The 23,397-nt window shown below is 49.8% G+C and overlaps 2 protein-coding genes across 2 annotated transcripts; both read left to right on the forward strand.

Moving 5' to 3' along the window:
* Positions 1-5,744: 5,744 nt before the first annotated feature.
* SPINK4 (serine peptidase inhibitor Kazal type 4) lies at positions 5,745-8,011 on the forward strand. Its single transcript, XM_054652753.2, has 4 exons — positions 5,745-5,827; positions 6,795-6,829; positions 7,137-7,249; positions 7,957-8,011. Exons 1-4 carry the CDS (start codon positions 5,761-5,763, stop codon positions 8,009-8,011), a joined length of 270 nt encoding a protein of 89 aa, XP_054508728.1. The 5' UTR covers positions 5,745-5,760.
* A 6,950-nt stretch (positions 8,012-14,961) lies between these two features.
* On the forward strand, positions 14,962-19,915 carry HEMGN (hemogen). Its single transcript, XM_054652311.2, has 4 exons — positions 14,962-15,111; positions 17,405-17,498; positions 17,912-18,183; positions 19,309-19,915. Exons 1-4 carry the CDS (start codon positions 15,030-15,032, stop codon positions 19,416-19,418), a joined length of 558 nt encoding a protein of 185 aa, XP_054508286.2. The 5' UTR covers positions 14,962-15,029; the 3' UTR covers positions 19,419-19,915.
* Positions 19,916-23,397: the final 3,482 nt, after the last annotated feature.

Here is a 23,397-nt window from a genome sequence, read left to right on the forward strand (position 1 = left end):
ACTGAGAATTTTTTTTTTCCTAAATTACAGTGGGTGTGAGTTCCCAGATTAACAAGACTGAGCATCAGTATGGTGCGGACAGCACACCTACTGATGCTGCCAGCACCCAGGTTATCTGTGTCAGCTCAGAGCAGGAGGGGCAGTACTGCAGCAGCAAGGGAGCTCTGCCTAGCCTGCCCAGTCACACAGCCTCATCCCGTCCCTGACACCAGCACTGGGGCTTGCCGGGCCTTGGGCCAAGCATTTACTGGGCAAAAAGTAAATCTGTGGCTTTCTGCTGTTTTGTCTGCTGCACTTGGAATTTGGTCACTCAGCCCTCAAGTGCAAGCATGTGGAAAAATGCAGGTCATGGCCATCCTTAAGCTGCCAAGGAGCTGCAGAGCATTTGCAGACTGTGGGTGCTTTCAGAACAGAGATCTGAACAGGCAGTGGTCAACACAAGGGAGAAGAGAAGGGGGTGCCCATGGATCAGGGCAAGTTGCAGCAACTTCTGCCCAGCTACAGCTGTAAGCTGCAGCAGGGGAAAAAAGTGTGCAATGGATACTCCCTTAGGCTGTTGCGCTTCTGAGGTCCACTCTAACAGCCTTGCCTGGCAGGAAGCTCTAGTCTTGTCCAGATTGACACCAGATTTATGGTTCAAACTGCATCTGGTGAGGGTGCCAGCAGTCAGGATTGGTCTGTGTACTCACAATCTTGTGTTCTCCCAGCTGAGAGTGTCACAGGGTAATTCTTCTTTCATAAAATAAATAATGAACATTACTGACGTACCTGCCTGACATACCCACAGTATTTACTCACAGTAATAAAAAGGAAGAAGGTGCCCAAAGGTGTATTCTGGATCCTGAAAGTCTGGCAAAATTGCTGGGAAGTGATGATGGCTGGTCCCTTCCCCAGCTACAGAGTGAGATTTAAGGTGTCGAGTTTTGGATCCACAGTATATCCAAGGGCAAACCTCTAGTGGTCACTTGCATCTCTGGTGTTAATTTTGGGTTTGGGTTTTGGATTTGATTTGGTTTGTTTGGGTTTTGTTTGGTTGGTTTGTTTGGTGGGGTTTTTTGGGAGGTTTTGAGAACAAATTGCTCCTCCTCTCTCCTACTTGTCTGGAGGCCTCAGAGTGGTCAGAGGAATAGAACAGAGACTGTTATTCTCTCTATAAAAGCCCATCTAAATGCAGGGAGTGAGCTAAAGATGAAAATGAGCGCGGCACTTGCCCTCCTCTTTTTGCCTTGGCCCACTGTGCAGCAGGAGGGTGGATTCTGGGATCTGGTTTGGGCTGCACAAGCAAGGCAGCATTCTTCTCTTGGGGCACTGCAGTTCTTGTGGGACCCCAGTGTCCGCCCGTACGCCAGAGCCCTGGGAGGAGCAGCAGAGCAGAGTTAAAATATCAGTATGCGTGCAGAATGTGGGAAGGCCGAGAACAGCCATAAAATCCAGGAAAGACAACAGATAACAGCAAGGAAACGGCAGGTGCTGGGTAGAGCGGTGATGACACCAAGGCCACGCGGCGATAAGGCCGCGGGCAGGCGTGGGGCAAGGGCGCTGTGACGCAATGCGGCCTGGCCAGCTGCCGTCTGTCCCCACTGCGGGGGAGGCCTGCAAACAGAGCTGCAGCCCTCGGAGGGCACAGGTGTGATAAGGGTTTATGGGGTGATGAGCAATCAGGGATGAGCGCATGGATGTGGGTACCAGTTGTCGGGCACAAGCACAGCACCAGGGGCAGCACTGCAAGGGAGCAGGCCTAAGATTGGTTTCAGAATCAGAGGTCTCCTTGCTTGTTGCCACTGTCTCCAGCAGAGTTTGTGTGTCTTGCTGGTGGTGACACTAGGTCTCCAGCTCCTCAGGCAAACCCAAAGCCTTCACATCTCCCTGTCCTATGTCTTGAAGCCTTCCACATCACCATCTTGCTGGTGTAAATACAGGGAGAAAATGCAGAGCCAGCTGGAGCTCCACAGCCAATTCCAATGTGAAGGAAGCAGCCACCAGAAAACCTCCTGTCCCACCTGAGGAAGAATTTCCCCACCTCTTCTTTAAGGTGTACAGTAGGCAGGGACTTTCATTAGGAGTTGCAAGCTTGTGCTTGGCAGAAAAGCTTGAAAGGACAAAAACAGTTTGCAAGAGGTCATTTACCCTTTGTCATCTCTTAGCATATCATTTTAATCTGCTTTGTGAAGGCACTGGAATTTGAATACCACTGAGGAATGAGGTGGAGGAAGATCAAGCCTTGTATCAGCCAACTGACCTTGGTGCCTCCAGCACAGAGGGGAAGCAGATATTTCTTGTCATCATCTATCCAAGAGGAGAGATCTGGAACACACAATGTGTCCCAGCAGCAGAGCCCCAGCCTGCTGCTCCTGTGCTGCTGCTGGCATGACCAGACAACCAAGCCATGCTTGGAATCATAGGCAGCGGAGGTGGCACCAGAGGCATTACAATCAGCATTTGGATGTTTTTCTTGGTAGTAAAAACTTTGGAGAAGACTTTAAAGGCCCAAGATAGCCCTCATCTGGAGCTGTGAACCTGTGTTGGTGGGTGAGCAGTTTGCAGGAGGGGGCTCTGTGTTGCTCACATTGTTGAGTGTTGGCCAGAACCAGACTTGCCAGATGTGAATCTAAGGACATACATCCATGTGTGCTGGAGACTGACAGCTGCTTGTCCCATGGACCCAACCTGCTGGTGGCAGGGTCCTTCGGGGCTCACCCAACAAACCTCGTGCACAGTGAGGCTTGGTCAGGTACCTGTTCTGCTGAGATGGAGATGTCCCACCTCTCTGCTGGTTTGGGTTGTACCGCCTTTGGGGTAAGGTTTCTTTCCTGACTCCTGACCTGATCATCTCAAGGCTGCAGTTTGCGACAATTGCTTTTTATTCTATCATCTGGCACCACCAAAAAGAGATTGGCTACATCAGCTTTCCTTCCAGCAGTTGTAGGCAGCTATCAGATCCCCCTTGGCCTCCCTTGTACTAGACTAAACAAGACTAACAGGACCCCATGTGCCTTGGGAACAACTGCTAATGCAGTTAAATATTTACTTTAGTTGAGGGATTTCCAAAGTGGAATAATAATGAAAGACAAAGGTTATTGAACTGTGTAAACTCTGTGAAGAGGGAATATAAAACATGTGTGCAGCTGCCTTGGCAGAGTGAAGGAATGACTGTGCAAGGGGAACCCTGAGCTGGTGATGTTGCTACTTCCCAAGTCCTGTTCACAGCCCTGCTGACTTGCATGAATAGATCTCCAGTAGAAAGATGCCAGCAGTTTCTGGCAGGGCCCATAGCTCTCTGGCCACAAGGGATATTCAAGCTGTCCCCTTTTGACTCAGACAGAGAGGGCCAGCGTGCATCTTCCTCTGGGGAAAAAACATCCTAAGCACAGTCATAGTCAGATCCTCAGTGAGTGCAACTGTGTGTGCTCCATGCACCTGGAGCTCTCCCAGCCTGCTGGTGGTTTCTGTAGGGCACCTGCCCCCTGCTCACCCCTTGCACACATGATACATCCCATCTGCTCCCATGGGGAAGGTGACTCTCTGTCCCTTCTGGTCCAGACCTCATTTCAGCAAATCTGACCTGAAGGAGTTTTTAGTCAACATTGGTCTTGCACTGACTTTATGACCAGTTCCTCTTTTCCATCCTTCACCCTTCACAAACTGATTTTTTTTTCACCTAAGGAAACTGGAGACAGATGTAGAAAATAAAGCTTCTGCGAAAGAGCAGATAAGAATGCTCACCCTGACATAAAGCATCCAGCCTTGCAGGCAAAGCAGCTGGGATATTCTGGGGTCATGATTCTTGTTGAAAAGACAGTGTTTCTTGCCACTGCGGATCATGTCCAGCCTCCCTGTCCTCTCCCTGCTCTGTATGCCACCTCTGTGTATTTAATCTGGGTATCCATGCACACTGTCCCCTTTCAACACACCGAATCTCATGATAAAGATAATTTTGCTCTGGCAATCTCGGCTGCAGCCAAGGTGGTGAGTGGAGTAAGGTTAGATTAAACCACCTCTGATTATGTGGCTCCTGAGCATAGGCAGTGACTGCACCTGCAGCTTCCTGCCCCCAGGGAGCTGAATTTTTTACCCTCCAGACCCTCTGCACCCCCAGCCTGTCCCATCCCATCCCATCCCATCCCATCCTATCCCATCCCATCCCACCCAGTGACTGTGTGGGCTTGCTACAGCAGAGTGACAGGCCTCCCGTTGTGTTTGGGATCCTGACCAGTGCATCAGGCAGCTGAGTATCCACCTGGCTGGGTCTCATGGGACAATGCCACAGTGCCACCACTCTAATCAGCCTGAATTTCCTGGCTTTTCTATGTCTAGTCTCAGAACTCAAGTGCAGATACCTGTCACATATGAAGAAGAGCAGCTGCAAGGCTGAAGGGATGCTTTAGATGAGATGCAATCAGAAGTAGCTGGTTGGGATAAGCAGAGAAGAGCAGCATTGCCCAACCCTGATGTGTTGGTTTTGTACAGCCTGGTTTTTGATAATGGGGGACCACAGAGGTGGCTTCAGTGAGAAGGGGCTGGAAAACTTCCATCATGTCCAGCAGAGCCAATCCCTGATGGCTCTGACGATGGACATGCCACTGGACATTGGCCAAGGCTGGGCCAACTAGAGAGGTTGGTAATGCCTCTGTGATTGCAGATTTAATAAGATAATCAAAACAAAGTGGGGCATGCAGTGTTAATTCCAGCCAGAGAAGAAGGGGAGGTGAGAACCTGTGAGGGAAGCAACATGGAGACACCAGGGTCAGTGGAGAAGGAGGGGCAGGAGCTGCTCCAGGCACTGGAGCCGAGATTCCCCTGCAGGCCATGGTGCAGCCCATGGTGAAGCAGCTGTGCCCCTGCAGCCCATGGGGATTCACAGGGAATGCAGAGATCCACCTGCACCCTATGGAGGTGCCCATGCTGGAGCAGGTGGATGCCTGGAGGAGGCTGTGATCCAGTGGGAGACCTGTGGAGAGAGGGGCCCTGGCCCCAGGGTGGAGCAGCCTGTCCTTGATGGACTGCACCCTGTGGAAGAGTGACCAACATTGCAGTAGTTTTGGGAGCACTGTTTGTCTCTGGGAGGGACTCACATTGCAGCAGTTTTGGGGGAACTGCTGCTTGTGAGATTGGAGCCATGCTGGAGAAGTTCACAGAGAATTGTCTCCCATGGGAAAGGACCCCACAGTCTCACAGAGAATGGGCTCCTCTCCCTCAGGTGATGAACTGACCAAAACCCCTGTGCCCTGGCTCCCTCACTGTCAGTGGGAAGGAGGGAAGGGTTGTGGAGAAAGAAAGGTGTTTTTAAGGACTGATTTTACTTCTCTTTTCCTCCTGATTTTGTTAGTAATAAATTCACTTTGTACCTCTAAGGCGAGCCTCTTTTGCCCTTGGAGTGTTTTCTGCCATCCTTATTTCAACTCATGAAGCCTTCATGAAATTTTTCTCTCCTCTGGCTGCAGCAGGGGAGGGTGAGTGAATGATTTCTGTGGCTGCCTGGCATTGGGCCAGTGTCAAACCACAGCACCTGACTACAGTGCAAAGGGATTGTAAAGCAGCCTCTGATGCTGCCACCAGAAGCTGACAAGTAGGAAGTTTCAGGGGAAAGCTTATCTTATGTGTGAGAGTGCCTAAGTGATCCCTTAGGGTGTACAGTCCAGCTGCTCCCAGCAGGAAAAAAACAGTGCTTTTCCCAGTGTTGCTGAGATAAGGCTATGCCCTCCTCTATAAAGGCAGCCACGAGCAGAGCGAGGTGTGTGAGCAGGTCTGCCTGAACTGACCATGTCTGGGAGAGAGCTGCTGCTGCTGCTGCTGGTGGCAGCAATGGCGACTCTGGTCACTGCCGGAGGTAAATTTGATCTGCTGCTGGAGGCTGGCTCATCGGCGGTGGGGTGGGAATGACAGATGGATAATGGGATGGAGGGGAATGCATGATAGGGCAGAAAGACCCAGAAATTCTGGTTTGGAGAGGAGGTGAGGTTAGGGCAAAAAAACAGTGGCAGCATGGTGAGGAAGAGGGATTGGAGCAAATACACTGTGCCTTCCTTTTTAGCAGTTTGTGGCAAGGGTTACAGGCTGGTTCATCAAATGTATTGCACTTGGGAGCAATCTGGGAGAGTCCACAGCTGCTGCAGTTCCTGCCTCCATGCAAACTGGCAAGGCTCTGCAAGAACAGTATGTGCTCAGCATATTTATGAGGGAAGCACCTGTTTATAGGCACTGGGAAGCCATTGCTACCTACGTGCAGGTAGTGCTGGTGCTGCAGCTGCCTGTGTGTGAGCCTTCATGCTCCCAGGACATTTGTGCACTGCACAGGTGGGCTGTGAACTGTTGCTACTGCTCTGTTTGCCTGACAAAAAGGAACCCACCCTCTCCCTAGAGGCAGCAGTTGTCCAGCTGTGCAATATCACCAAGCCTCATCTCTCTGAGGATACCCCATGCCACATGCTGCATTGCATGGTTTCCCATTTCCTGAGCTGTGTTGGATGCTCCTTGGAGCTTCTGACCCAGAAACTGGGAGACAGGGCTGTTGGGAGAGGGTTTAGGGGGTGGGAACAGCCACTCACAGCTTTGTCCCAGCCAGCTCAGCTGTGGATGGAAGCAGTGTACTGTGCTGCTGTCCGGGATGGGTCAGAGTGGCATACAGCAACCAAGTGATCCCCCCCTCATGAAACCCACAGAGCTGATTCAGTCCTGAATGGGCTCTGCACAACACTGCCTTCCCTTTGGTTTGGATGTGATCCTCTGTCCATCTCTCGTGCTTCTGCCATCAGGCATGGGTAATGCCACGCTCATAGGTCTCTGCTCTCTTTCAGGGGCAGAGCTGAATGAAGGGGCTGGCCTGAGAAGGGTAAGAGGCTTCTGGTTTTCTTTGTTCATGGCTTGAGCTGGGCATGCCTGCTGTGCCTGGGAGAAAGACTGTTCCCAGAAATCATCCCCAGCTTCAGGGCAACTGGTGTTCCAGCACCAAACTCACACCAAAGCCCAGGCCACAAGTCCCACTGAGGGATTCAGCAGCCCCTGCTCCTCTGCGGGTACACACTACTCTGACAGAGGGAACCAGTTTGCCAGTGGCACTTGCTCCTGCCTGAGTGCTCTGGGGGGAAGAAATGGGTGCTGCTGGCACTGAAATGTGTGCTGTGGTTTCTCCTTTCCAGCCGGTGTGTGAAGACCTGGCTCACCTGCAGGCCTGCCCCCTCCTGTACTTGCCCATCTGTGGGACCGATGGCAATACCTATGCCAATGAATGCCAGCTCTGTGTGGAAAAAATGTAAGCTCATGCCCTTGGCAGGGGCCTCTAGGGTCTAATTTTGGCTGCCTGGGTGCTTGTGAAGTACAGTCATTCAGGCTCCCCAGAGCCTGGGAAAAGCCATGGCAAGCTGCACTTGCATGGCAAATAACAAACCGTGTGCTGGGCTGCAGGAGGGGAGGGATGGCCAGCTCATCAAGCGAAGCTGCAAGGAAGTGCAGAGGAGCTGTACCCAGCCAGGCTGAGGAAGGGGATGTCTGGGGGTATCCAGCAGCAGTCTACAGTCACAGATGGGATGGAGCCTCAGTTGTCTTGGTGTAGGCAATACAACAAGGGGCAACAGCAACAAACAGCAACCCCAAGAGGGTGAAAATTTGACACAGGCACCAGGTCCAATTGGTGGTGCACTGCAGGGGTGTGAGGGGAGTCTCCATTCTTGGGGATGGTGGTTGGTGCTCAGATAGAGCCATGGCCATGAAAACCTTGTGCTAGGGACAGCCCTGCTGTGAGCAGGTCAAGCTGCAGATGCACCACCAGTACCACAGGCCCTGGGAGGACACATCCATGAGCCAGGATGTTGCAGTCACCTCAGCTATTTAGACAGGAAAATGAGCAGGTCAATTTTGTAACAGTCAGCTCCATTCCATTTGATGGAATGCAGCCAAAGTATGACTCATGGAATGGTGGTTTATTTTGATCTCTCACTCTTTTTTCCTATATTACTCTAGGAAAACCAGGCAAGACATCCGGATTTTGAAAGATGGGGAGTGTCAAGATACCTGAGCTTTCTAATAACTTTTCTGAGCCTAAAAACAGGTGATTAATTGATCCTGTGTGCTCTGTGCGAATTGCACACTTAAGATAGCTATGGTGAATAATAAAATGAAATGCACAATCTTATTTCAACAGCACTTTTTTTATGCATGGCTGGAGGAAAACAGCATAAGCCAGTTCCCACCAAGGGCTACTAAAAGTGCACAGTCAGAACAATCATTTCAAATCCACATAACAAACCAGGATGCTCTGCACAGAGTATTATCTCACCCATGCTCCTGCAAGAAAGGCCATGGGGGAGTAGCAAGAAACGCACCCGTCCTGATGAAGAAGATGCTGAACAAGCACAGTCTTTTCTCTGTAGGAGTTAATTTAGTGAAGGGAAAATAAAGTTTCTCTGGCATGGGAGAAGATGACTCCATGGCTCCCTAGTAAACTGTTTCACTGGTTCCAGAGCTGATATAAATTGAAAATAGTAACATCTGCACTTCTCATATTAGATATTATTCTGCTTTTTATCTAAGGCCTTTCATAGAGCATTCAGTTCAGATAACACATGGGAGCATGGAAAGAGACTGAGCAGAGATGGTGAACACCAGGGATCCCAGATGTCTGCTCCAGCACTTGAGGAAAACCCCAAACTGAAGAATTTTCAGTTGTAGGCGGCTCCTGGTGTCAGAGCTATCATCTTTGAGATTGTGGCAGGGCTCAGTCCCACCAAGGTAATAGTGTCAGTGTGAATCAGCAGGCCTTGGGGCTTCCTCTGCTCTTTCATCTCCCACTTCTAGCATATGGGCACACAAAACACCTGCAACAAGGCCATACAACTTGGGCAGGCAAGGGCCCCCTTTGCTCACAGTGGCAGAGATCAGGGGGCTGATGCAGGGCTTGCCTCCTGAGGTCATTTCAGTCCCGCATGAGAGGTTGTATTTGTACAGAATTACCATCTGAGATTTTTGACCAGCTTTGAAGAGTGCTTCAGGGTGAGTTGAAACCTTCCAAGGACAGGTCTGTGCTCACCCACAGGAGGTCTTGTTTCTCTGACTTGCTACTATACTACTATCCCATACAGCTCTCATTTGCAGGCATCTGACAAGAGTCTGGGGTCTACCATGTGATCAGGTGAGCTCCCCAAAGTCAGTGGCCATCCTCGGAGTCTGGGAGGTGTGCCAGTGTCTACTATGACTATTGTGCTTGGTCAGCTGGAATTCACCCTCTCACCCAGTTCTGCACCTTGCTGGAGCCACCAGGTGGGACACCCAAAGCACCACAATGTACAACAAAGCCATTGCTGACAGATTTAATGCTGCAGCTGGAAATAGTATTGAGGAGCATAAACCAGCTGTGCTCAGTCAGATGGATTGTATCCACTATTTTCAGAGGCAGCTGCTGTCATCAAAATTTTTATTCTCCTTAGAAAGTTCTCGCACAGGCTGAAAAGTCCTAGCCTCATTAATTGTTCAGGGCTATCCAGAGCTTTGATTTTCCCTGTTTTCCTTTCCTGAATCCTTTCTACTTCTGCAGAGGAGGGGACACCTGTCCATGGCTGCTGCTATTACCTGTTCATTTGTCCCAAGGCTCCGCAAGGCTGTTTGTCCCCTTCCAGTCCCTAAATAGCATGGAAGAGGTGGTCTGGCTGTGTGCTCCTCTCTGTGTTGCCAGTTCTTCTCTGCAGACCTTGCTGTCTGTCTCCTCTGTACCCAAGGGAAAGGCTTTGGTAGGGCCAAAACACATCCACAGTGAGCAGCACAAATCTATTGCTCACTTCTGTCCTGAGGTTTTCTGCTCCTGCTGCTGCCAACTCAGCCACAGGCAGGTTTTATTTGGGCAGCTCTATCCCAGTTTTCTGCCAGGGCTGAGGGAAGGTTATGCCCAGCTTAGCATAACTGGGGCTCATTCTCCCCGGGGGTGGCTAAGTGTCACCAGGATCTCAGCTCCATGCCATGGCTTGAGCTGCACCAACAGAGTGGCTGCAGCCCAAGAGCGTGTGTGCTGTGTATGCCCTGAGAGCCACGACTATTTATGTGCAGAGGCTAGGAAAAAACAACATCGACCATCCAGAAGCTCTTCTGAAGAGGGAAACCACATGCCTCCAGCAGAAAGTGGAGTGTTTATTCAGAAATTGCAGAACTAAAGTACAGACTAATAGGCCAGACCTGCAAGGTCAGAGCGTGGGCAGCCACAGGACGGGGTCAGTGTTGACTCTACACACAGCAAATTCAGAGATACTTGTCCTCCCCAGAGGCTTGTGGATTTGGCTGTTTATTTCACATGGCTCAAAAGCAAGTGGCAGACCAAGGGAAAGGTGAAGGCAGTGATTGAACACTGCCACAGACCTCAGGGCCTGTGTAAAACCAGCCTGGTGCAGAGAGCCTGACTCTAAAGCCCAACAGATCTTTGCCTGCCAAGGTCAGGTGAGACTCAGGAGGCAGCTGGTGGACAGCAAACTGCCAGCAATGCCCTGAGCTGTGCCAGAGACTATGCATATGAATTTGCACTTTTGCATACGCTTTTCCCATTCAATTTGTCTGTCTGTTTCTCATCTTTTCATGCTTCAGTCAAGGCAGGGAAAGAAAGGGATTATCTGCTTTCACAGGCACCATAGTTTGTCACACAGAGCAATGACAGTGCTCCCAGAGCAATGTGTTGCAACCAGGCAAGTTTCCTCGAGTCAGGGAGTGAAGGACAAGCCTGCAAGTTGCTTCTCTGTCATTGTCCTGTGAGACAAAACTGGAAGAAGTGCCCTGACACCCTGCAAGAGTGGCAGCAGCACAGCTTCCCCGGCTGCCCATGTTGATCAGGGCTGCATCCATGACTGCAGGGAGGGATATGTAGGTCTCTGGACTGTCCTTAGCCGTAGCCTTGCCAGATAGGGGGAACAGATGCCCTTGAGGCTCACGAAGACCTTTGACTTACACACAGATCCAAAGTCTGGTGTGGTGTCTACAGTGAAAGCAGTCCAGCCAATGGCAGGATCCAGCCCTAGGAGTCCCTTCGACTAAACTTGCCCAGGATATTTGTATGTTGAAAGCTGTGTGGCGGCATGGTGAGATGTACCCAAGGTTGGTGATGTTCCCCTACCGAGCAGCTCCAATGGCATTTGAGGAGTCTGTGACACTGAGATGCTCAGGTTGCTGAACACTCAGTTGATGTCTTCCAGGGCCTCAGGAACTGAGGAAGCTGGACACATCAGTGAAATAGGCCAAGGGCTAGCTGAACTGAAATGTGGAGAGAAAGGGGAGGGAAGCAGCACTTGGCACACTGTAAAGTGTCTAGCTGCAACAGTTCATGTAGCCAAGACAGGCCATAAAATTTAACCCACTTGCACAAATTTCTCTGCAGCAAAGGGGGTGCAGCTTTGGCCACATCTCAGTCCCTCTACTTCAGAGCACAGACAACTTGAAAGCAGGTGATGGGGCCTGTAATTTCCTCATTGCTAACCATTACCAAAGTTTTCTGTGGGGTACTGAAATTGCTTCCTTGGCATTTAAAGCAATTTATACTTGAGGGACAAGTGTCTTCTAGAGATTTCCCTCCTGAGAGATGCAAGTGCCAGCTCTGTAAGATTTTGAAGTCCATCTATTCCATTAAACACCTCTGAAGAACCTGGGGGCAGAGTGACTCTTTCTTTCACAAATGCTCCCTTCAAAAAATGGAGAGACAAAATGGAGGAACAGTCACAGTACTGGCTCTGCAGTGCCTTACAGCAAAGTTTTGCTGAGTCAAGAGTCACTTATCAGCCCTCACCAGGCTTTGGGGTGACCACGTAGATGGTTGGTATGAGAAGCTGAGTTAGCCACAGCCTGAGCATGCGCCCAGTTCCTGTGGAGCACTGAAACACACAGGGATTTCCACCCTTCCTTCCATGCTTCACACCACCTGCAGGCAGCCCAGAATATAGAGTCATAGAATCATTTAAGACCATGGAATTTGACCATTAACTGCCATGTCCTGCAGGAAACTATGTCCCTAAGCACCATACCCACACATCTTTTAAATACCTCCAGGAACAGTGACTCCACCACTGCCCTGGGCAGCCTGACATCCAACCTAAACCTATCCCAAAGCAATTTGAGGTCATTTCCTCTTGTCCTATTGTTTGTTACGTGGGAGAAGAGATGGACCCTTACCATCTACAATCTCCTATCAGGAAGCTATAGAGAACAATAAAGTGTCCCCTTAGGTTCCTTTTCTTCAAGCTCAACACCCTCACTCCCCCAGTCATTCCTCAGAGGGCTTGATTTCTAGACTCTTTGCCAGCTTCTTTGCTCTTCTTTGAACATGCTCCAAGCACTTCAGTTTCTCCACCTGGGATGGAGCAGCCCTGGATATGTGTATAGACTGGGGAATGAGAGGCTAGAGAGCACCTCTGCGGAAAAGGACCTGGTCAGTGGCAAGTTGAACGTGAGTCAGCAGTGCCCTGGCAGCCAGAAGGGTCACCCGTGTCCTGGGGTGCATCAGGCACAGCATCACAGCCAGGCAAGGGAGGAGATTGTCCTGCTCTGCTCTGCTCTGGGCAGCCTCACCTCAAGTGTTGGGGGCAGTTCTTGGTGCAGTTTTGGGTATAAGAAAGAAAATTTCAAAGGAGGGCAACAAAGGTGGTGAAGGGCATTGAGGTGAAGCCATATGAGGAGCATCTGAAGTCACTTGGTCTGTTCAGCCTGGAGGAGACTGAGGGGAGACCTCACTGCAGTAACAACTTCCTTGTGAGGGGAAGAGGAGCAGCAGGCACTGATCTCTTCATTCTTGGGGCCAGGACCTGATGGAATTGCCTGAAGCTGAGTCAGGGGAGGTGTAGGCTGGCTATCAGGAAAAGGTTCTTCACCCTGAGGGAGTTTGGGCACTGAAACGCGCTCCCCAAGGAAGTGGTCACAGCACCAAGTGTGTCAGAGTTCAAGAAGCATTTGGACAATGCTCTCAGGCACATGGTGTGATTTTGTGGTGTTCTGAGCAGGAACAAGAGTTGTACTCAATGATCCTGCTGTGTCCTTTCCAGCTTAGCATATTGTGTCGTTCTGTTGTAATGTGTTTTTTGTAATGAGGGACACAAAAACAGAAACAGTGTTCAAGGTCTGATATGTTTGCTCCTCCAAAAGCAATGCCTTTGCACAGTGAAGTATCCTGCCAGGGTACAGTTCCCAGATGTCTGCATGACCAGGGTGTCTCTAGTGCTTTGCATCTTTAGACAGTGCTGGAACATGGACACCCTCACCAACTTGGCACACCTTGTCTTCATTTGTGACTGAGCTACAAGAAACTATTCTGTGAATGACTTGGTAGCCTCACATCTCTTTATGCCATCCATGCTCCTGGCCCACCCTCCCATATCAGAGCCTTCCCATATCTCCTCTGCTGCCACCACCCTGTTGCTTCTTTTGGGGCTGTTAGACCTACCCCACCTCTCTGGAGGTACCATGTAATCTGCAGTGGACACAGGGCAGGAGCCCTAGAGTAAAGTGGTAACTCAGGGGATAAGAAGAATGGCAGCAGAGATGACCACGGACCTCCAAGGTTACATCTTAAGAAATCTATATGCATGAAGTTTCAAGCTCTGGAGCTTCCAGGGACCTAGAGAGAGATCCTGCTGAGCTGAGAGTACAGGATGTACGCTAAAAATAAAAAAGGCTGGCAAAGACTGGAGGCAGCCAGATCTGCTCATCCCTGAGGAGCTGCTTTACTCAGGGCAAGTCCTCAGACTGCTTGAGGAGGTAGGATCATCCCTGCCATGAAAGCCGGGTCCCAGAGGACCTGGGGGTAGACACGTTATCGAGTCCTTCTACCAACCTTTGAACCACTTCTGAATTCATGGTGGGCAGGGAGGGAAGGGATTAGGGGCACTAGCACCTAACCAGTGTGTAAGTGGTTGAGTGTCTCATGGACAAAAGTGCTGATAGCAGCTGAGTGCACTAGAAAATGGCTAAAGAGGTATCTCTGGTCCATCAGAGTTGTTACACACAATATAAGCTTGAGCTTTTCTGTGCTATCCTGGCATAAGAAACTATGAAGGCAGTTTTCAGGAGAGGCCAAGATAACCCCCTCATCTCACATGCACTGATCTAGGGGCCTGGCCATTCCCACAGAGCAAGGAACAGGTTCTCAGCATTGAAGCCATTGTACCAGGCAGCAGCTTCCCCTTTGCAGCGATGCTGGCCCTGCAGATGTCCCTGCAGCAGCCTGCAGGCCAGGCAGGGCTGGGGCTGCAAGGGGCTACCAGCAGCTAGGAACAGCCACTTAAGGAAATCATCCTATGGGGGCAAGGGAACAGCTGGGTCTTCCCACTGGTTTTACTGGGACTGCCCATTGCCATCCTGCTTCATCAGTGAAGTGCTTTGTTCATAGTCCTGATCCACCAGGGACTGGAACAAACAATCATTAGGAAGTCCTCAACATGCACAGCCAGGCTGGCATGGATTTATTATTCTGTCTGGATCCCAGGAAGCTGGTGCAGCTTTTGGACAGGTAACATGACTGTGACAGTCTCCATCCTTAGGGGTTTCCAAAGAATATTGGCCACCCTGACCTTGTGAAGCAGCCAGTCCTGCTGTGAGGGGAGCTGGAGGATGTGCCTTCCTACCAACACTGCAAGCCTCCCATGCAAACACCTTCAGACAGCATGTATCCCATTTCTCAAGGGGTCCTTAAGGACTAACAACACATCCCTGCATCTCACTCTGGAAAGCAGCAGTGAGGCAGTGCCACATCCTGCCCTGCCATGTCCACTACAAAGGAGAGCTTTTGAGTCACAGTTTAGCAGCAGTGAGTGTAAATTTCCTATCTGAAGTGGAATAATTTGCAGTATAAAAGCACTAACATGTTTTGCAATCCACACAGTAGATCCTAGACAGAGACTCACACACCTTTGCACTCTGATAAGGAGAATATTATTACCCTCCTAGTGGCCTGGCCAGATAAGAGGTTTGGGGCGGGCAGTCTGCATTTTTTTCAAGCTCTCATTATGCTGCACCAGTATCTCCAGATGCTGTTTCCAGGGAACTAAGCTGCTTTCTAATTAAAACTGCAAAGAGCAATGGAGAGTTTAGGCAAAGACCATGCTTCTTCGGACTCTTCCCTGCCACCCTCTGCAGCCTGTGAGGAGTATGCTGTGCCAGGTAATGACAACATTAATAACTTGAGTTTTTGGAGAGAGGAGAGCATGATTTTTGTTACCAAGGGTTTCTCAGAAAGGAACTAATAATTATTATTCTATGCTTGGGAGTAGAGGGTGCACATTTAACTGCAAATGCATGTCTTTTTACATGTTATGTCCCAGATCTCAAAGCACATATAAAGGCTTTTCAACTAAAGTCCTTCAGAGAGCATCAGTAGATTGTCTCTTTGCAGACTGGCAGTACTGCCTCATTGTTTTTATAGCTTGATTTTCTTTTCTCTTTTCATTTAATTTCTTTGTTTCTTTGTGCCCTCTAGTAAATATTTTTTCATCAGGATGCATATGTTTTACTGTGGTCTTCCCTGCTTAGTGCTGGCAGGTGACAGCTTTGGAGCTATTGTGGGAGTGCTTTCTTGGACCAGTTAGAAGTGAATTAGGGGTGTTTTCTTAGAATGGACTGGGAAGGAGACTGACTGCAAGCAGCTAAAATTGCTTTTACAGCTCACAAGACATTTTGAAAGGAAAATAAAATTACCTTGGCTGCAGATGGGATGTGCAAGGGATTATGTACTTCAGTAGCTGAACCGAGGCCCTGTTTAGATCCTGCTACTGCAACTTGTAACCTCATCTTCCCAGGGAGTTTACTGCCTTTTTCTAAGTGGATGGCAGAGTCATCTCCTGCTGGCTGAGCCCTACTATCTCTGTTACTGCCTCATATCAGGGAACAACCTCCCACTTGTCTTGGAGTTATTCTCAGCTTCCCTGGACAGTGTTCTGGGCAGTCAGATGTAATTTTAAAGCTGACTCTGCTTTGGTGAGGACATTGAAGCATAGACCAACATAAATACTCTCCAAGATAAATTTCTGTAAGATTATTATTAATTATCAGATGTGTCTTGTGTAAAAACTTACTTTGGGCAGAGACTGGCTCCTGCTGTCAGTTTTGCATTGTCCTGTCCTAGACTACAGTTTTTCTGGCACTTAATAAAAGACCTGTAATCCCAGCTCAGCCTCAGAAGTCTTTCTCACCTTGACAATTTTACCATCTGATCAAGAGAATGACAAAATGACAATTTTTCACTGATTTCACTACTTGAGTGTGAGCCAAGGCTTTTTGTGAAAGGACCTGGATCTGATTACACCTGGAAGGAGCAGGTCATAGTCTTGCTTTTCCACTTGTGTGGGTTTTGTTGAAACTATGAAAATAATTTCTTTTGTGATCTCTTCAGTGTACCTTTGGGAAGAATTCCCTCCCTCAAGGCCTCAGGGCAGTAGTGTTGCTCCCTGTGTCTCCTGGAATTGGGTAGCATGCTGCTTGATTGGAGACAAGTTTTTACTACCACAGCTTAGAGTCTACTCTAGAAATCATCAGGGATTGCTGTCTTTTAGGACAAAAAGCCATGGAGAAGTGAAGTTCAGACCATTTTTTAGGCTGGTCTTTGCCTCAGGAAGCCATTTGGAGCCCTTTGCGACCAGTGAAATGGACACTGCTTACCTTGGCCAAGGAAGGTGTGGTGACTGGGATCTGGGGAGTGCTCCTCTCTGCTACTGGCTGTATGCAACCTGCACATCCTGCCCAAATGATAAAGCCAGCATTGGAGTTTTCTCAAATCAGCTAGTCTTTCTTAGGCCCTGCCATGGTCTTCCTCACAGCTGCAGACCAGCTTGGGGCTGTTTGTGTGGAGTTTGGGACCAATTTTCTCAACCCCAGCAGTGTGTACTAGCCCTGTCTTGGTCTCTGGTTGCATCACCATATCCCCGCAAGGTCTCAGCCCAATGCACGTGAGCATCTGTGTGGGTAAGGCTGTGCCCTCTGGCTCATCCTTGTCCCCACAGAGCTGCTCCTGTTTTGAAGGACTGTCTGTTCTATGGGTCAAGGCTTTCTCCTAGGTTTTTAGATAAACATCTTAATTTTTGTGGTGGCCAGTTCCAGTTGTCTGGGAAAAAGTGTAACAATGGAGAAAATATGAAGAATTATCTTGCAGTCTGTACTGATGCCTGATCAAAGGCACCATGCCCCAGGTCCCCACAGTAGGGGAGTAGGTTGAACATGGGTCACCCCAAGGAATTGTAACTGGAAATCTAGAGTAATTGTCAGGCTAGGAGCCTGGGAGTTATGGGTGCTTTGTCATCAAATCCTCCCCACTGGCGCTGTGCTGGAAGTACAGTGCTCAAGGAGTTTCATATTAAGATGCCTTTGGGACAAAAAAAAGCCATGGCCTCTTGCATCAGTGCTCTAGTGCCAGGCAGGGAGGGATCAGAATGCCACATTGGCACTCACTTTATCCTTGTAGATGTCATCATAACCCGTCGCTTGAGAGACCGGGAGTTGCTCAGGAAAAGAAAAGCAGAAGCCCTGGAGAAAGATTCAGCTCAGTGGGTTATGAGGTAAATCTTGCTTTTTCCGTCATAGTGCTTTTGTGGTGTACTTAATCTGAGCCCAGACATGGCCCAGCCCCTCCATCTTCACCCAAGGACAGAGCTACCAGTCTTCAGTGAGCAAAGGTGACCTGCAGCCAGTAGCTGCTCAAGGTCTGCACAGGCACTGGGGGGAGAGATGGGTGAGGGGTAGCAAGCAAACCTCAATCATAATGTGAGGCTGAGGAAGAATTTGTTGCCCAAGTTCCTGCCCACTGGTGCAGCTGCAGAAGGCTGCTGTGCAGGGCTTGGGAGGGGGGCTGAAGAATTGCAGCTTCTGCAGGATGAACTGGGTCACAATCACAACAGGGGACCCAGCAAACTGCCTTAGGGCAGAAGGGAAAGTCCTTTGCCCTATTCATCCCTGTGAAATCCCCTGGCAGAGACTATAAGAGCGAACAGCAAAGGAGAGCCAGAAGAGCCAAAAGAGGACGGGGCCGTCAGACAGTGGTCAAGGCTGTCCTGGAGTCAGAGCCAGCAGTGGAGCCCCAGCCTGACCCAGACGAGAAGGCTGAGCCAGTGCCCTCGGAGCCAGCACTGCCTGAAGCAGGTTTTCAACAGCAGCCACCTATGCTGACCATCCAGAACATGGTCGGTGGGATGCCAGCAGTGGCAGAGGAAGGGGAGCTGGCAGACAGGAGCTTGGACCCTGCTGGTGAGTTGCCGCAGAGCTGCTGGCCCCGTGCTGGCCTGGGGGCAGTGCAGCGCTGCCTCTTGAGGACTGTCAGCCAAGGCCGCCCGCCTTATCAACAACAACCCTGCAGCATCTCCAGGGCATGGGTCCCTACCCCACAAAACTTGCACAGCTGAGAAAGGGTGGGGGACTGGTGGGACTGCAGGGACAGACAGCTCTCTTCAAGTCCAGGGGAGTGATAACAAGTTAGTCCGTCATTGGGATGGGGTTGTGGACCTGGTTCTTTCTAACTCCTTGTCCTAAGAACACTTCTGTGGCTCTGCCAAGAGCCATATTAGCACAGGGGGATATATTTCTGTGAACATCTCTTCTCTGAGAGAAGATGAGAGTTTTTGTGGTCAGAGCTGGTTGGGGGAGCCAAAGTCAAGACATGCTCTGTCCACAGTCCATCCAGTTTCAGGGATGACACTGGGATGGTGGGAGAGCAAAGTGGGCACTGGGTCAAGGAGTGGGAGTCTGCAGGCAACTACACCTTTGAAACCTGCCAGGACTGAGGCATGGAGGGCACTAAGCTGGTCAGAATGGCAGGCTGGTGTCTGGCCTCAGAAAATCCATTTACAGCTACTGCAGCAGGATCTGGTCCCAGATCTGTCATGGGTAGAGTAGAGTACATTCACTTTAGCAGTCATTGGGTCAAGCATGCAGGTTTGCTTCAAAACCAGGAAAACTAAGGATCTGCTTCAGAGGAGATGACAATCCTCTGGCCCTCAACTATGGTATTTCCAGCAATGTCTGTGCAAGGGGGAAGAAAAGGCCTGGTGATACAAGGCATGTGGTGCCATCATGCCATGGAAAACAGCTATTCTGCATCCTAGGCTCTGGGGTGGGTGTCCAGCCTCCAGCCCTGAGGTCTTGAAGTGGACAACCATCAGGGTTGTGGTTATTGCCTCTGGCTTTAAACCCACCAGTGCCTTACCTTCTCCAACTCCCTTCCACAACTGGGACTGCCCTTGGAAAGCAGGCAATCCACCTAACGCCTTCTCCAGGCAATTGCAGGAGACTGGCCAGGGAGGCTTTAACATGGGACAGAGGGGTAACAGGGGAGCCCCCCAGTATGACATGATCTGTCTCTTACATGCCTTACAGGTGAAGAGGATGTGCTGAAACCAGCAGAAGCAGCTATACTAGAAGAGTTGAATACTCCTCTGGAAAATGACCACCAGGATAACGAATACATTCCACATATTCTGTATTAACTTTCTGATTGTTTGGGGATATCTTTTATTTTTACTCTCATGTCACAAACTTGATAAGTATGGCGCAGTGATTTTGAGCAGCTGCTTTCTTGGGAGCCATAAAGCCCATACTCTCCTTGTCACTCTGCTTTCAATGCTTCTTTCAGGCTAGAGAGGCAGCCCCTAGGGAGCTGCCTGTGGCTTATGAGCCTCCTGCTCTCTCTGCAAACAGGCTGTATTGCTTGGGCCCATGGAAGGCTTCACAGTGTTCTGCCACACTACACTTCAGTTGTACAGTCCAGCATCCACCTGTGTTTCTGAAAGTAATTTCTTATTTGCATAAATGTGAGTGGCATTGCAAAGCTAACACTCACTGTGATTTTAGCTGGCTGGAGAAGCCCAGCTTGGGCTTTTTACTGCACCCCACAAACCCCACCACCCTTTGCGCTATTATTTTTAGTCTGAAAGTTTTTCTCATAGCCTGTTTTCATCTGCAATAAACATCTTGCTTTCCTAAAGCTGGAAATATTTTTTGTTTTTAATTTCTGGGCAGCTTCACTCTGACCTTGTAAGACAAACAAAAGAGGTTGAAAACAACTGAGTGCATTGGGCTGGAACTTGGCTGAATTATACACTTTTGTCAGGAAAATGCCATTTGGGGCAAAGACAGGAGACACTCTGCACAGTCATTGTCTCCCTGTCTCCTCAGTCTTCACACAGGATTTCTCCTGAAGCCAGGAGGTAATGGGGCGTCCTGTGTCTCTCCCTTGTTTTGGGTCTTGTGATCCTTGTTCCTGAGCACAGCAAGGGAAGAGGCTCTCTTACATTCCTGTAATATCCTGACACAAGGGATCCTTCTCCTCCTGAGGAGGAGTGGAGGTCATATTGCCATTATCTGACTTCCCAAGGGCCTGTCTCCCAGAGCACAAGGCTGGCCAGACCCTGCAGGCACCCCTGATTTGGGGGATTTTCTTATGGCTCTGGACACGTTGCTGCTGCTGTGTCAGAGACCTGAGGCTCTGTGTCACAGCTTGTGTAACATCTAACTGGTGACACCAGTAAGAGTCTCTCCAGTGACACAATGGACACCCTTGACATCCCATCCCTGCTTTGGTGCCAGGGATATCACATGAGGAGCAAGTGCTTGCCAGCTCTTCCACAGACTCCCTGTGCTGAAGTTCTGACCCCATAGTTACACTGCCAGAAGCTCTAAAGCACCTGGTGGGTGTCAAAGCAGAAAGCATTCAGCAGCACCATACCAAAGCAAATCCAGCTCCTTTCCCCCCTCCAGGGCAGCTCCTGGAGGCATGGGTTTCTCTTGTCAGGCATCCTGACATTGTTTTGTTCTCCATAGGCATATCAGCTAACTCAAGGTTTTGCTCTCTCCTTGAGCCACTGATACCAGTGGCAGCTGAACAAGATCTCTCAGCTTCTGCCGTGAACCACTCAAACCTCACCCACAACCAAATATCTAAGGTACAACAAGAGGGCCTTGTGGAAGCCCTGCAGCATGGAAGGAATTTCTGTCTGTGAGGTTTGTTCTTAAACCAAGGCACTGGGGGAAGGCAGCTGAGGCTGCACTGGCCTGAAGTGGAGCCAGAGGCTGGAGGTCATGTTGTGGATGAGCAACATCACAACACTTGTGCTGGGGCCCTCCTGCAAGTGTGGTGCCCACACCGTGCTGCAGAAAGGCTGGGAAGTGGCTGCTGCCAGGCAGGCCAGGAGACCCTTCCACCTGCTGGAGCCCCACATGTGCCATGGCAGAGACCCTGTGGCCCTTCCCTGCTCTCCAGTGCCCTTCCCTGCTCTCCAATCCTCTGCAGTGCTGACAGGGAGGGGGAATCAGCCATGCTGCCCACTCCACATCTGCAGACATTTAGACTTTCCTGGCTTCCAAAGCCCTTTAGATTTTGGGGAGAAGAAACTTCTAGGGGGTTTTAGACTCATCTTACAGCTTACATCAATCAAGGAGGGCACAGCACAACCACATTCCACCTTCTCCATTGTGAAGTGGAGCTGTAGGAGGTGGTGAAGACCTGGCAGAGTGAGGTGTCCATGAACATGGGACAACACTCACTTTTGAAACACACATGGGCAGCAGCGTTTACCCTTGCACTGGGAGGGCTGGGAGAGCTCCCTGAGGGCAGAGATGTGCAGGAACCAGAGCAAGCATCTCTGTCCATCCCTGTGGAGATGCCTTTGGTGACTAGGAAGTCCTGGAGTCATCCCAGGTACTACACACTCTCTCTTAGAGCTGCTCTTACTTTGTCTTCTTTGGCAGACAGTAAGAAAGGTGTGCCTATGCAAACAACAGAAATCTTATCACAAACTGAACAAGAGAAAGATAAAGCCCTCCTAATCAACACTTTAACTAGCCGTGCATTGATTATTTCTCTGTTGAAAGGACAGATAACAGAGCTCTTACTAATAAAGATAGGGTTCAGGCGTGAGGCTCTTTACCTTGGCAGAGAGTCCAATAAAGTAAATTTTCATGCTCTGGGTGAAAACTGGATGACAGCTATGATCTGGGTCTGACATGAAGGGGAAGTCTGGGGGAGGCCACAGACCTTTAACTGACTGCAGCCTCCTTACTGGCAAAGAGAAGGATATGGGTGCAGGGAAATAGCTTCTGAGCTATGGGGCCAGCACAGGGAGCCAGGTAAGTGCCTGACACAGTGATCCTTGCTGTGCTGTAACCTGGCAGGGCTGCCTGAGGCTCCTTCAGGATGCTCTGACCTGCTCCTTGTGGCACACGGATGAAGGTGTGTTGCAGTACACAGTGGACACAAGCACTGTAGCTTCTCCTCACTAGTGAGATTCAGCAGGATATTGGTTAAAGTCAACTGGGCTGGACTGAACACGTTCCTGTGAGCTTTTCTCAAGGCTGCAGGTCCTGACCCCCTCCTGCAGAGCACGGGAAGCCATCCTGAGTGCTGACAGCCATGACACAAGTGCTAAGGAGAGGAAACCTAACATCATATCCTGGAGAACCAGACTCTCCTCTGTATATGCTGATTCAGTATCCTTCAGTATCCTTTCAGGAAATATGCTTCCAGCTCTATGGGACAAGGGAAGTTTGGTTTGTGCATCCTGGCTTTCCACTTCTCAAATTACTCTTCATATATGGAGCCCCTCCACATTTGCTGAAAGTCAGGGGTGATCTGTGGCAGGCTGTTGCTCATGGGTGATGTTTTGAACCAGAAAGATCTTCCTGTCCTTAGGAGAAGTGAAGTTGTAGCTAAGCCTCAGCAGAAAGAAGTTGGCAAGCAAATTAGAGCCAGAAACCACCACAAGTCAGTGAAAGCCACTTCACCCCGTAAGTGCCTGGTCTTGCATGATAAGAAAAATTTGCTAATTAATTCACTAATATTGACTTTAAGCAGTAAATCCTGGAGACAGCAAATACCCACTCCCTCTCTGGCCACCACTTCCTGCTCAGGGCTTGTTAGCTCTCCTCCTTCCCATCCTGTGTTCACTATTTAAATAAATACTTTTATAATGCTGCGAGGGCCACCACAGACCGGAGCTCTGTGTCCAGCTAGGCTCATCAGTGCTCCACCACCTGGCCTGACTCTCCTGTTCTGCCAGGAAATCATGTAACTGTAGAAAAAGTTAAGTGAGGAGAGACACCTGGAGATCTTTAATCCAGCCCCTACTCAGAGCATGGCTAAATCTGACCAGACTGAGTTGGGCTTTCTCTAGTCAAGTGCTGACCTTCTCCAAGACATGAGATGATCCCCCTCTTGTCCTCATTCCAGGGCTGCCCCACTTTCAAGAAAAGAATGTTTTTCCTTTATGTCCCACCAGGCTTTCTCTCAGCACACCTTTAGCTCCTTGCCTCTTTCTCTGTCTTGGTGCCCTTCAGAGAAGATCCCAGCTCCATCTTCTCTGTAACCCTCTTTCAGACTGCAAGTTAGACCCCCTGCTCACCTACTCTCCCTGAGAACAACCCTGATTCCTTCAGCCTATCTCCTGTGTCCTGCTCCTTGCCTTGATGTCC

Source organism: Agelaius phoeniceus, chromosome Z (assembly GCF_051311805.1).
Source record: "Agelaius phoeniceus isolate bAgePho1 chromosome Z, bAgePho1.hap1, whole genome shotgun sequence".
Lineage (NCBI taxonomy): Eukaryota > Metazoa > Chordata > Aves > Passeriformes > Icteridae > Agelaius > Agelaius phoeniceus.

Excerpts from the sequence above, each read along its gene's own strand:
- HEMGN (XM_054652311.2), top strand. The coding sequence starts at position 15,030 with ATGGAGAGTTTAGGCAAAGACCATGCTTCTTCGGACTCTTCCCTGCCA. Across the intron at positions 15,112-17,404 it reads TGAGGAGTATGCTGTGCCAG|ATGTCATCATAACCCGTCGC; the intron begins GTAATGACAACA and ends TTATCCTTGTAG. Across the intron at positions 17,499-17,911 it reads TCAGCTCAGTGGGTTATGAG|AGACTATAAGAGCGAACAGC; the intron begins GTAAATCTTGCT and ends ATCCCCTGGCAG.
- SPINK4 (XM_054652753.2), top strand. The coding sequence starts at position 5,761 with ATGTCTGGGAGAGAGCTGCTGCTGCTGCTGCTGGTGGCAGCAATGGCG. Across the intron at positions 5,828-6,794 it reads GACTCTGGTCACTGCCGGAG|GGGCAGAGCTGAATGAAGGG; the intron begins GTAAATTTGATC and ends GCTCTCTTTCAG. Across the intron at positions 6,830-7,136 it reads AAGGGGCTGGCCTGAGAAGG|CCGGTGTGTGAAGACCTGGC; the intron begins GTAAGAGGCTTC and ends TCTCCTTTCCAG.